The 13128-nt window shown below is 45.3% G+C and overlaps 1 protein-coding gene across 1 annotated transcript in view; it reads right to left on the bottom strand.

The window, feature by feature from the left end:
• Window positions 1–8439, bottom strand: part of LOC108801209 (Niemann-Pick C1-like protein 1) — a 44277-nt gene extending 35838 nt beyond the window's left edge. The window contains exons 1-3 of the mRNA XM_018573141.1: window positions 8270–8439; window positions 6378–6513; window positions 6102–6140 (exon numbers count right to left, since the gene is read on the bottom strand). Of these exons, the coding sequence (XP_018428643.1) occupies window positions 6102–6140; window positions 6378–6513; window positions 8270–8439 (345 nt within the window). The remainder of the gene's footprint in view (window positions 1–6101; window positions 6141–6377; window positions 6514–8269) is intronic.
• Window positions 8440–13128: the final 4689 nt, after the last annotated feature.

Below are 13128 nucleotides of genomic sequence, written 5' to 3'. Positions count from 1 at the left end.
ATGTTCGTAAGATAAAAGCCAGGCGGGCCGGTGTGCACAAGCGCACACTACCCGTTCGGCATTGCGGTCATCGGAAGCCCGCCTCTCAGGGGGGCGCGGCTTGCGATCATCGCAAGTACGATCTGCCTGTCCAAGATGGGCAGATCGAAAGGTTTTTTTAAGTACCTTACAACCATCGCAAGACAAAAGTCTTACGATGGTTGTAAGGTGTGTGCCCAGCCTTATTCATATATACTTCTTTTGTTTTTTTTAGTGGTGAAAATTATTAGTGCCCCCCCATTTTGACTGTGGTATCTTATGTGCCCCCCCTATATATTGTTCCTAGAGTCGCCACTGGTGCTCGGTGTGAGATAATGTACATTTGCTGTTGTTCAGATAATAATGAAATACCCGATAATAAAAAGTGCCTTTGGACAGCTTGCATCAGGACACAAAGGAATCTAGCCACTGAGCCATCTTCATCTACTACAATCCATGAACAATACAGACTGCATAAGGAAAGTTAATTTAGTAGTTAGTAAACAGTGGCTTAAAGGGTTATTAAAGCCTCTGCTTTTTTTGCATATATCAACTGCTAGCAAGCTATGCAAAAAGTTGTTTTTTTTAAAACCCGCTTTAACAGCGGTTTAAACTTACCTGTGTCTTCCCCGCACGCTCCCGTCCGAAAATGTGAAACTGCTCGGGCGGCCGCAAAGCATCGTGGGGCGGGCGCATGCGCCGTTCACATTTTCGGCCGGGAGACGAGGAGAGATGCAAGGTAAGTATATGGACGCGTGCACCTGCATGCAGACACCGTGGGATCGGAAGTGTCAGCAAGCTCAGAGGAGTCAGCGCAGGATCGGAGACTCGCCGCAGCGCTGGAGAGAAGGCTGAAAACTACAAGAAAGAAGAAGATGATCGGATTAAAATACATCATTTAAGGTAAGTGCTTTACTTAATGCTGGGGTGAGGGGAAAAAAAATTGCCTTAAATGTCACTTTAAATGCTACAAAACATTATGACATGTAGGAAATTGACAGTATGGCACAGCACTTTTATAATGTCTGATTTCTAAAAAAAATCCTTCAAAGCTTACCAAATTATTTACAAATTTTAATAAATCAAAATCCAGTCAGTAATGAATCCAATAAAAGGCCATAGCTCATTAAATGATACAAGATACTGCACTTTTTTCCATTTCAAAAACATTTTTAATTGGTTTGGATAGAGTGTGGAAAGGTTAGGTCTCCTGGTTTCCTAATGGATTCCTCTATCCCAGAGATCCTGCGGGCAGCCTATACTGTAGAGGTCACCAACCTATAGTAGGTATGACTGGGCAGGCACGCACGCAACTCTGAAGTGCCGCCAACATAAGCTTTAATTGACAACTCACTAGGATGTCATTTAAGAAGTCTGGCCGCCTCTTCATCCACAAACCACCCACCTCTCTACTGTACTGATGTTCAGGTGCTGGCCTTCTTCCCAGTACAAGTGTATGCCTGCTGGTGGCTACGGAAAGCATAGCTAAGGTAAGCTAAGGTATGGAGGTGCAGGAATTGGGGCAGATATTAGGTCTGAAGGTGCAGGATCTGGGGCTGATCTGAGGTCTGAAGGTGCAGGAATTAGGGCTAATCTGGGTGGCTTAAAGGGTTATTAAAGCCTCAGCTTTTTTTTTGCATATATCAACAGGAATTGGGGTTAAAGGAGAACTATGAGGTGAGTGATTTTCACTCAACCTCACAGTTCGAGCCGACGCGTGACAATAAAACTGTCACACGTCGGCTCAATAGATCGGGAAGTGAGCGAACACATACCTTCGCTCGCTCACTTTTCGATCCTGTCCCTGAAGAGAGCCGTGACTGTCACTCACAGCTCCCTGCAGGGATTCCCCCGCTCCCCGCTCCGATCCTCTAGCGCTGACTGGAGGAACCAACGGGAGAGGGGGAGGGTACCGCTGGCTCTGCCTGTAGATAGGCAGAGCCAGCTGTCAATCACGCAGCTGGGTGGATCTCGACAGTAATGTCGGGATCCGCTCCGGCTGCGGTGGTCTCAGTATACTGCAATCTGTAGCTCGCGGTATACTGAGCTTTGGGTCATGGAAGGACGTTAGTTTATGTCCTCCCGTGACCCTGAGGAGAACTAGGGGGAAAAAACTTACCCCATAGTTCTCCTTTAATCTGAGGTGTGCAGGTGCAAGAATTGGAGCTATCTGAGGTTTGAAGGTGTATAAATTTGGGATTAATTTGGGGCCTGAAGGTGCATGAACTGGTGCTGATTTGGGGTTTAATGATGAAGGAATTGGAGCTGATCTGAGGTCTTAAGATGCAGGAATAGTGGTTAATCTGATGCCTGAAAGTGTTTGAATTGGGTCTAATCTGAGGTGTAAGGGTTCATATATTAGGGCTGATCTGAGGTCTGAGACATAAAACAGTTAAGCCGTGAAAATCATTGCAGGGATCACACTGACACTGTAAGTCCTGCTCAGTAAACATGAACATGTTTTGTTCATATAATAACCATTAATGGTTTTATTGTTCCATTAGTATTCCAACCTTGAGTGTAAAAATGGAAAACGATATGACTAAGGCACGCTATTGTTCACTGACTCAACTAATGCTTGTAAAGGGTTCTATTTATTAAGTTGGTTCCAAACTTTATCCACTCTATTTAAAAATATAAAAAACAGTTTGGATTTCTCCTTTAAATAAAGGCCTATGTATTGTATATCTGTATACTATAGAAGAACATGGGGAATTAAAGTACATCTATGGGCCTAAACTTTTTGTTAGTTTTGGATTGGGTGTGGAAGTTAGAACATCAGCCACGTTTTTATTGCTGTCTGTGACATCTCTGGGGAGATACACCCTCTCTCTGTGCCCTGGAGGCCTTTGTCACTAGAACAAAAAGTGACGGCGAATTCCTAATTTTACAGTTTCAACAGATCAGTCGGTGAGAGGAAGTCTTTCAATGGGATTGCCTTTTCCAGTAACAACTCTCCTTTCACTCTCAAGTGATTTAACCCCTTTGTGACTGGCGACGTACAGTGTACGTCGCCAGCATAGGGGCTGTTTAAACAGACTCCCGCCGGGACTCTGTTTAAACTTGTAAAGCCGACTGTCGGCTTTACAACAGAAGCGATTCTGGCGACTTACCTCTCGCCAGATCGCTTCTGTGTCCCGTAGAAGGGGCCGCCCCTCCCGCCGGACACCGCCGCCGTGCTTCCCGGGCTCCGTTGCCCCTCCTATGGGCCCGGCACAGGCTTCCTTGGTGTCCGCGGGGAGCTGGGGAGGAGGTCGACGAACTTCCGTTCATCGATCCCCTCCCCGTTCTATGGGACCGGGAGCGATGCAGATTGCATCACTTCCGGTCCCTGGGCTGTCAGTTCTGGGCTCCTGGAGCCCAGCTATAAGCTATTGATGTGAGATCTGCACTTCAATAGCTTATTTCCAGTGTAAAGGTGACACTGAGGGTCTTTTGGACCCCCAGCATTACCTTAAAGAGTACCTGTCACCACCATCTGCTATCACATGGGAGGGCTTGTAAGCCCCCCTATATGATAGCAGTCAAAATAAAGTTAAAAAAAAAGTTTTTTAAAATATAAAAAAAAAAAATCTAATAATAATTGTAAAAAAATTTGGGTATTTTGTTGTATTTTGGGGCATTTAATTAAATTTTTCACTAAATGTTGGGGTTTAATAAGGAGTTGCGCTAATATTGCGCAACATAAAAATTTGAAACTACCACCATTTTATTCTATAGGGTCTATAGGGTCTTTGGGGGTTTTAAGTCATTTTCAGGCCTAAAATGTGGAATATAACATGAGTGCAAAAAATGAAAAAAAGGCCTCAGTCATGAAGGGGTTAAATTTACTTCCTGTGCCTGGGAAAGAAAGTAAGGGGTTTTTTTTATCATTTCCTAGGGGTTTTCCATGATATACAAATATACATAGCGCATGGCAGACTTAACCCCTTAGGGACCCTTTCGCTGCCAATGCTTTTTTTTTTGTTTGTTTTTTGCATATGTAGCGCCCATCACCTTTTGTGATGTGGCTACTATGCATTTAGTGGTAGCCAGGGCTGTAGACAGCCTGGCTGGATTTGTAGTCGCAATTAGGAGACACTGTAATATGTGTACAGTACAGCAGCCAATTACTGGGCTTCACTCAGCCAGTGGTGCCTGTTGACAGAGTGTACATATATTGGGGGGAGCTGCCATGTGCTCTCTCTCTCTCTCTCTCGCCTGGATCAGCCATGGATTAGGGCTGGGTCCTGTTCAGCCTGCCCCCCAGGCTAGGCCGAGGCCTGGGGGTGGGCAGTGGCTGAAGTGAGGGAAGATGTTTCCCTGAGGCCTCCAACATGGAGGAGGCCTGAAAGATGGAGAGAAGAAAAGAACCAGGACCAGTACAGGCTCTTGAAGTGACCTGGATCTATGTGGACTTCAGAGCATGGTCAGTGTTTCTTTCCTGGATTGTGGAGCTGCATGGCTACTTTCACAAGATCCAGTGAGTCTGGAGCTGAGGATGATTACCCTAGACACCTAGAACCGCTATACCCTCTCTTCCACAGAAGATGTTCAATAAAATATTCAATTAGCATCATACTACTGAAGTGGACATCAATTTATGGGCTGCAGAAGAGGGCGGTTAGTGCTAATGGGCGCAGATGGAAATCAACCCCTAGACCGACTAGATGTGGACCGGTCAAACAGCGGCTCCCTGCGGGGAGATATCGCTACACACACATGTTATAATCCACATTTTAGGCCTGAAACCTCAAACCTCCAAACATGATATATTTCCTGAAAGCCAAAACCCTGTAGAATTAAATGGTGGCAGTTGCAAATTTTTATGTTGCACGATATTAGCGCAACTCTTTATCAAACCCAAACATTTTGTGAAAAATGCACTTAAGTAAAATTTAGTGCTCCAAAACACAATAGAATACCCATTCTTTTTTTTTGTAAAATATAAAAGATGAGGATTCTGATTAGTAAATAGATACCCAACATGCCCAGGTTAAAAATTGTGTGCGCATGTAAAACGGCGACAGAATTCAGTACCCTAAAAAGGCCATAAACTACGCTTTAAGAGCCCCTACGGCCCCTTTCACACTCAAATGCATGGCAATAGGGCTCTGTCCGTCGCTGACGCGTGTCGTGCGTCGCTACAGCAGGACCCTTTTTGGAGCGGATTTTGCCGCAATTCTAGCTTGCTCAATGCAAGCATTTGCACGATATCGCGCGACAAACGCGCAATATCACGCAAAATGCGAATCGCTCAGTGTGAATGGGGCCTAAAGGTCATCAGTTTAGAGATACGCATAAATATTAGCTCAGGCTAAAGTTTACACATCAAAGTCAATGAGGAACAGCAGTATCTACTTCCGCTCTCTTTTCTTTACAATAGAGGTGTCAGAGACACGGCAACTGAGAGAGACAACTTTTATTGTGCTCTGTTGTTTGAAAACCAATAGTGCTTTGGGAATCCTATGTCATGGGTGCACCCTGTATTAATTTTCTGCCAAAACAGGAATGGTATGTTTCAGTTTAAATGCACATAAACTTAAAGCATGGAAATCAAGCAACAGCTGGTGTGTTGGTGAGTATATTATTGTCTTGTTGTTTCCCATGTTAGAACAGACAACAATCTGTCTAATATAAGAGGGACTGCACACACAAGCCCCAGTGATTATTACTAATAAGGATTTGCTCTGGTCAAGACATTGGCCTTCAAATGGCACTGTTCCTTCTGTTAGCTAAGAATGTTAGCGCCATGGAAGCAAAAACAGAGAAGTGGCCCCATGGGATTTGTCGCCGCTATCACCAATGTGTTTTTAATACTAATTATATTCTAATAGAGGTGTGCGGGTGACTGTCATGTACATGTCTCTCTGGGACTGCTTTGCTGGTTCTTTCTGCTTTGTCTTTCAGGTTACAAGCTGCCTGCTGTTGCTAGGAAGATTTACCTCAGTTGCTGGACAGACCTTCAGTCAGCTGAGCACAGCATTGGTGACAGAGTTTTGGCGGGAAAACAGCTGACCAATGAGTGTACCCTTTTCTCTCTATAGTCACTCCTGTCAGTGGGCAGTGTCAGCATTTACCTCAGAACTGCCAGCTGGACTCACCTCTGGATTATCTTCATAATTCCTTTTCGATCTTTTCACCTGCTTACAGCCCAGAATGAATAATTTAAGTCAGCATTACTTCCATTCTCCTGATGGGTGGACCGGCTCAGACATTTTAACTATTCCTCTGCTGTTTTCACTAGCTACAGTTGCCTCTTCCATTCCATCTGTGGACCCTTCACCTGCATTTGTGTCTCCCAGTCCTGATGTGTCGGCGATACCCTGTGTACAGCATTGAAGCCTACCTGAGGTCAGCCGTGAAAACTCTTCATTTACCTTCAGGCGGTCAAGGATTTGTAGCGGGACCTTTGGGAGCAGCATTAGGACTGTCATCTGTGACAAGGGAGGATCTGAGCATTGCATTACTGCATGGTCAAGATAATTGTCTGCGAGGTCATCACTCTCCAAGAGACTGCCGGGCGGAGGATTGTGAGGCCAGACCAGAAGTGCCTGAGTGTCACATCACATCTGGGACTGGGCTGCCACTAGGACTTGTCAGGGACCAGGGGTGTAGGACCGCAAACCTGAAGTAACAGAACGACAGGGGGAGAAGCTACCAAGGAAGGCCAAGAAGGCCCAACTCTCCATCAGACGCCCACAGCGCCAGTGTTCCTGCCACAGTGAGCGGGGTAGGCAGCGGATCTCATGCTGCTATCCTGGCCTGATAGCCCGAGCGTCAGAGGAGTTGCCTCTCTCCAAGTAGACCCTGACTTCATCACAACAAAGGGGTGAGATGAGGTCTGAGGGCTGGGAATGTGTCCTGTCTTTACTGTCTGTTGCACTGGGTCATTCTCCCTCTGTGTCCATTATCCTCCCTATGTAAGGTGTAGTCTGTCAGTCAGCCTTTAGCCACCCCTTTCCCTTTACCCTCATGTCTCCAGTGCTTCTCTTTCATGTTAGTAACCTGTGAATTCTTGTTATTGTTTTTTCATTTGTTGTAGCTGTAGCTGGTGCTGTGATGTAATGGTTTGGACAGAAGTCCAGTATACGGATAGCATGGCCGGCCTTAGGCCTTTAGGCGCCCTGTGCGAGAAAGCTTTCCAGCGCCCCTCACTGACCACACTCCTCTGTGGCCACACCCATTTCTCCAATATCCGCACCATTTAAAGACTCCCATTTTGTTAATCCCCAAAGAAACATATTTAAAAGTATGATAAAAACAAAACATTTATTCAAAGCTATTAAACTTTTAGGCACAATATAAGTATTCTTATTAAATAAAACAACAGAAGGCAAACAAGTGGTAAACAATAAATGTCAAACTAAAATAGAGTCTATAAAAACAAAGTGACAGGTTGTAATGCCGACCCTTTTTTCAAGTAAGTGTAACTAGAAAAGTAAAAAACAGAACACAAAACCCAGACTACATGTAAAATGAATGAACTACTATTTGCCTGTATATATGAAAAATGTATTCAGCCACATAATAATTTGTTTGAGAATGTTGGCCACCGGCGCGTTCTGCGAATACGTGCCACCATCTTGGAGGCAGGGAACATGACGTCACATGACGCCATGCATGCGTGACGTCAGGTGACGTCACACGCCGATATAGGCGCCACCATCTTGGTGTATACCTAGCTATACACCAAGATGGCGGCACCCAACATGTGCGGTATCATATGATGTCATGTTATTCACTTTTTAATAATATTTTTGTAAATGTTTTATTATTTTATTTTTTTTATTTTTTTTTTCATTTTATTTTTTTACTGTTGGGGGGGCTTCTGGACAATATTAGGGGTCTAAACAGACACATGACATTTCCCTTTTAAAAAAGAAAAAGAAATTGAGGACACAGAGACCTCAATTTCTTTTTCTGCAGCCTCAGCACTCAATGAATGGGAAGCGCTCAGTACAGAGGCTTCCCATTCATTCAGAAACTGATGATAGTAAAATATTTACTATCAAGCAGTTTATGAATGGGGAGGAGCCTCTGTAGTGAGTGCTTCTCCCCATTCATAAAATCATGAATGAACAGGAAGTGATGTAAATCACATCCTGTTCATTCATAACTGGGGACACATAGTGCTATGTGTCCCCAGTTATTTACAAACACAAGACGATCACTCCAGTGTTTGCTCTGCACAGAGGATCGGTAAATATCAATTATATTTACCGATCCTCCGCCCGGCCACGCACAGAGCCGCTGTCATCCTGAAACTGACAGGATGACAGCGGCTGCGCTCTCTTCACCGCTCAGCCGTCCTGAAAGCTGCAGCTTCTCTTCTCCCGCCCGGCCATCCTGACAGCAGGCAGCGCTCCCCCCCGCAGTTTCTTTTCGGGATCCGTGGACAGCACTGAAGGGAGGGGGGCGCAGAGGAGGGAGTGATCTCATGTCGGATGGCCGAGCGGTGAGGAGTTGAGAAGCCGAAGGCTGTAGCGGCCCCAAGGGCGAGCTGTGTCGGCCGCCGGGCGCCCTTGTTGCCATGGCGCCCTGTGCGGCTGCACAGCTCGAACACCCCAAAGGCCGGCCCTGACGGATGGTCAGAGGTTGTAACAATTGTTAGGTGAAAATGTGTAGTTATTCTCGCCTTGCTTTATCGTAATGACTTTGGATTTGCCAAGACAGTGTAACATGAGAACCTTCCTAATCTATCCCATCAATCTGTATCCAGTCAGGCAGGCCCTTGCACTGAATAGTTAGTGGTAGAGAAGATTGTACAATCAGATTGTAATGTGTGTGTGAGTGTTAGGTAAATCTGGCTCAAGTTATTTGTAGGTCAGTTTTAGTACATGGTAGATGTTTTACAGTCATTCAGGAATGTGTTTCGCAATACTGCCTGAGATTTTCAGAGGTTGGCAGTGTACCCTCACATGACCTGGGGTTCCCAGATTAGTTATATGATCCCTTCTAGGGCTTCAGAGACCTGCCTTCTTACTGCTTCTCCGTGACGCTTCACAATTTCTAATCGTAGTCTATTGTTTTCAGAAATATGCTTTGCATTGTTTGGTAGAAAGTGTTTTCCAAAAGGCACTGAGTTCAGTGATCTTGGCAAAGTGCTGTCTGATGACCTATGTACCCAAACCGACCAATCAGTCAGCTTATATTAATGGCTTTTCTGAGGATGTTTTTTACTTCCTTTTTGTGAATAAATCATTTACAGGTTGTAAATTGTACAGTCTGTAGAATAGTGGCTTGTTGTTGTGTTTCTGACTTGTCAAAGACACAACTGCAGGGAGGATTGCTGGTCCTTTTCTGGTTTCTCTATTTGTTGATTTTCGGTTATCACTTCTAGGTAGACATGTGCGATTTGTTTCGTTCCGAATCGAAATTCGGACAAAATTTCGGAAATTCTGAGATTTGGATGTATCCGAATTCCCAATTACAGATATAATGCAAATGCAAATGAATCCGAATTTCCGATTCCAAAAGCGGTAGTCTGTACGAAATTTCGTTTGTTGGACGGAATTTCGTTGCAGCAAAGTGACATTTGAGAAAAAAACAACTTTTTTTCCCTCTTAAATGTCACTTTGCTGCAACGAACGCACGAAACGAAAACGAAACGAACTAGAAACAAAATTTTGTACAGATTACCGCTAACAAATTTCATCCAAATCCGAATTCCGAAACAAATTGACTTTCGGACCCGAATCCTGAAAAACGAAATAACGCAAAATCCGAAACGAAACGAAACTATTTTTTGCTGGTGCACATGTCTACTTCTAGGTGTCCCTCAAAAAAAAAAAAAAGTGTTGGGTTAATTCATGTTTTGTTATTTATGTCTTGCTGGTTTATTCTTGGTAGGATTCCTGTCTTGCATTTATCAGGATCTGTTTGTGCTTAGATTATTCAACCAATAGACCCAGATAGCCAGGGCTCGAAAAATCCACTCGTCCACTCGTCTGTGATAATAGGGGTCCGACGCTGTGGTGGGGGAAGCCTTTACAGAGGACAGCTGCTGTCGTCTGCAAAGGCTTTACCCACCCCCACCACAGCGTCGGGCCCCTATTCAGCCTTGGGCACCAAGCCAGCTGCTTGCTTTTAGGGCTTGTTCACATCGAAAGCGTGTGCGTTCCAGAGCGGTAGCTGCTAAAACGCACCACGATCACTGTGAATCTTCCCCCCGCGTTTTGGGGCGAGAGGGGGCGTGGCGGTGCATTTCATTCAATGCTTGCCCTATTTTTTGCGTTTGCAGTTAGGCCTTGTTCACCCCGAAAGCGTGTGCGTTCCAGAGCGGTAGCTGCTAAAACGCACCACGATCACTGTGAATCTTCCCCCCGCGTTTTGGGGCGAGAGGGGGCGTGGCGGTGCATTGTATTCAATAAAACCACTTCCACGCCCGCCCGCAGTACAATTGAACGCCTCGCAAAACTTTGCGTTGCATATTTTTTGTGTTTGCAGTGGAACGGAACGCTGGCAAAGTTTTGCGAGGCGTTCAATTGTACTGCGGGCGGGCGTGGAAGTGGTTTTATTGAATACAATGCACCGCCACGCCCCCTGACTGGGGGGTATTTATGCAGTTAAAGGAGAACTATGAGGTGAGTGCTTTTCACTCACCTCATAGTTCTAGCCGACCTGTGACAATGAGACTGTCACAGGTCGGCTCAGTAGATCGGGAAGTGAGCGAACACATACCCATTGATTCATTTAGGCCTTAGCTTTGCAAAATATTGGTTCACTTTTCTTGACTTTTTGCAGTAACTGCTGAGTTGGGAATGTATCAGGCCTGTATACGGTGTCTGGGTAGATGGGAGTCTGCTAGATTATATCCATCCTTCTATTTGCACTGTTGCATGTCTTCCTTTTGTTATTGGTTCAAAGAAAATGGTATAGTATACCTAGTCAGGCATTCATGTTTTCTGGGCTTGCCAGTAAGCCATAGGATGACCTGGTGCAGGGAATCTTGTTCTCCGGTGATGCATAATGGGTATGTTTTGGGGGAAGCTGGTTATTGAATATGCTATTTTGTTCTAAGTGAGGGTTCCACTCAACGTTGCTTTTGACCAAAATCTCGGTTGTTTTTGTCTGAACTGGTGCCAGAGTTGTTGTGGCTTTTTCTAAGCCTGGTCTTCATTTTTTAATAAGGTTACAATACAATGTTTATTGATTTGTGTGGCATTCTCTGCTCAGTGGCGGTGGTTCTTGCTTCGCCATTGTGGACTGGAGGGTGTAATTCAAGGTTTTTTCGTACCTTTTCTTAGACATTGGTATTACCATTTATCGGTGCTGGTTTGCAAAATATGATTGTCCAGACCGCGGTGGTGGGGCCACTTTGTGGGTGGACAGTGGTTGGTAAACAGTAATTTGGTTGGTGTAAGTTATTGCTGCTTGAGTCTTGATGACTAAGCATGCTGGTCTGTTAATGGTTAACAATGGTTCTGTTTGGTAATAAAGGTTAAAGTCTATTTATTGGTTAAATTGATTAAAACCCAATAGAGGGGCCGCGGCCTATAGTTATTCCACAATCGTTGTGTTTTACTTTATTTAAATTTATTGTATGGTATGATGGGTGTCAATGAGGTGTACCATCCCATGTCCTTGGTATTTGAACCCAATAACAGATCCCATCAGATTATCTCAGGGTGCAGAGCTCAAGAGCTGATAGGACATGGCCCAATGACTCGAGCATAGAACTACATTGGCTCCTTGCCATTAAGGAACACAGCCAAGGTAATTCCTAGAACCTACACTATGAGACATACAATGTCTACACAAGCATAACTGTGCACCATGCCACTCTTGATGCCTACTGTGCTATTTATATATTCCCATTATAGGAATATGAGAAGCATTAATGCCCACATCAGCACACAGGGGTTACTAAAACTTTAAGCATGCACAACAAAGAACAGCCATATTTTTTGGCAGACCATACAAACCTCAATATAGTTTTTGGTAACACTGAAGACTTCTCCCCTCTCAAGTATGGGTCTAAAGACTCTGAACTATACTTGAGTCTGACCCAGCTTTTTCTTTGTTGCCTTGTCTCTGCAGCCTCTTACCCCTCCCCTTTCTTCTGCATGATTTCACTGCTCCCCTCTTCTATGTGACTATGTCTCTGCAGCCTGTCACTGCTCCCCTCTCCTACCTGACTGTGTTTCCTATGTCACATTTCTATGATGATCTACAATCTCACGTTTAGTTTTGCTCATGTAGTCCATCCCGGGAGCGAGCTTGGAGCGGTGACTACTTTACAACACACACAGGGACCATGGGGAACAAAAGTAGCCCCCCTCCAGAAGGAAGGACAGTATCAGCACCAATTCAGAGATGATTGGAGGATCTACAGCTGAGTGATACACAAATAAGATACATTTTTGTCATTAGTTAGTTAGTGTGCCTCAATGTATTTTTAAGATTTACAGTCACATTAAAGATACCCCCACCTTCCCCAATGCTGCTTTAAGGGCTCACCTTGAGTGATACCTCTTGATCCGATTATCTTCTTCTTTACACTAGTTTTCAAGAGTCCCTCCAGCGCTGGTGCTGGTCTCTGATCCAGCGCAGACTCCTCAGGTCCCACAGTGTCTGTCCGACGTGCACGCTCATGACTGCGTGCATTCACCTCCACTGTGTCTGTCCTCTTCTCCCTTCCAATAATCTTTACTACGCATGCGCTTGCCCCATCATCCTGCATGGCCACTCGGTAATATCGGTGAGAGGAAGATTTCCTCCGACCGGCACTACCGTAGGGGAAGATAGAGCTGGCTTCCCAGGTAATCGGGAAGCTGGGCAGCGAGTAATGACCCGCCTCCCGGCTTCCTGATAGGCGGGGAAGGCGGCTGCATGCTCATTGGCTGGGAACCCGGCTTCCCAGCCAATCAGCATCTAGCCGGCCAAACAGCCAGCTCCTTGGTGATTGGCTGGGAAGCCAGTTTCCCAGCCAATCAGCATGGAGCCGGCTTCCCCGCCAATCAGGAAGCCTGGAGGCAGGTCATTACTCGCCACCCGGCTTCCTGATTACCCGGGAAGCCGGCTCTATCTTCCCCTATGAATATGCTATTTTGCATATAGGAAGCCTGGAGGCAGGTCATTACTCACCACCCGGCTTCCTGATTACCCGGGAAGCCGGCTCTATCTTCC

Source organism: Nanorana parkeri, unplaced genomic scaffold (genome assembly GCF_000935625.1).
Source record: "Nanorana parkeri isolate BGI_ZX_2015 unplaced genomic scaffold, ASM93562v1 scaffold2250, whole genome shotgun sequence".
Taxonomy (NCBI): Eukaryota; Metazoa; Chordata; class Amphibia; order Anura; family Dicroglossidae; genus Nanorana; species Nanorana parkeri.
Note: the sequence above shows the minus strand (reverse complement) of the source record. Positions and strands in the feature narration are given on the sequence as shown.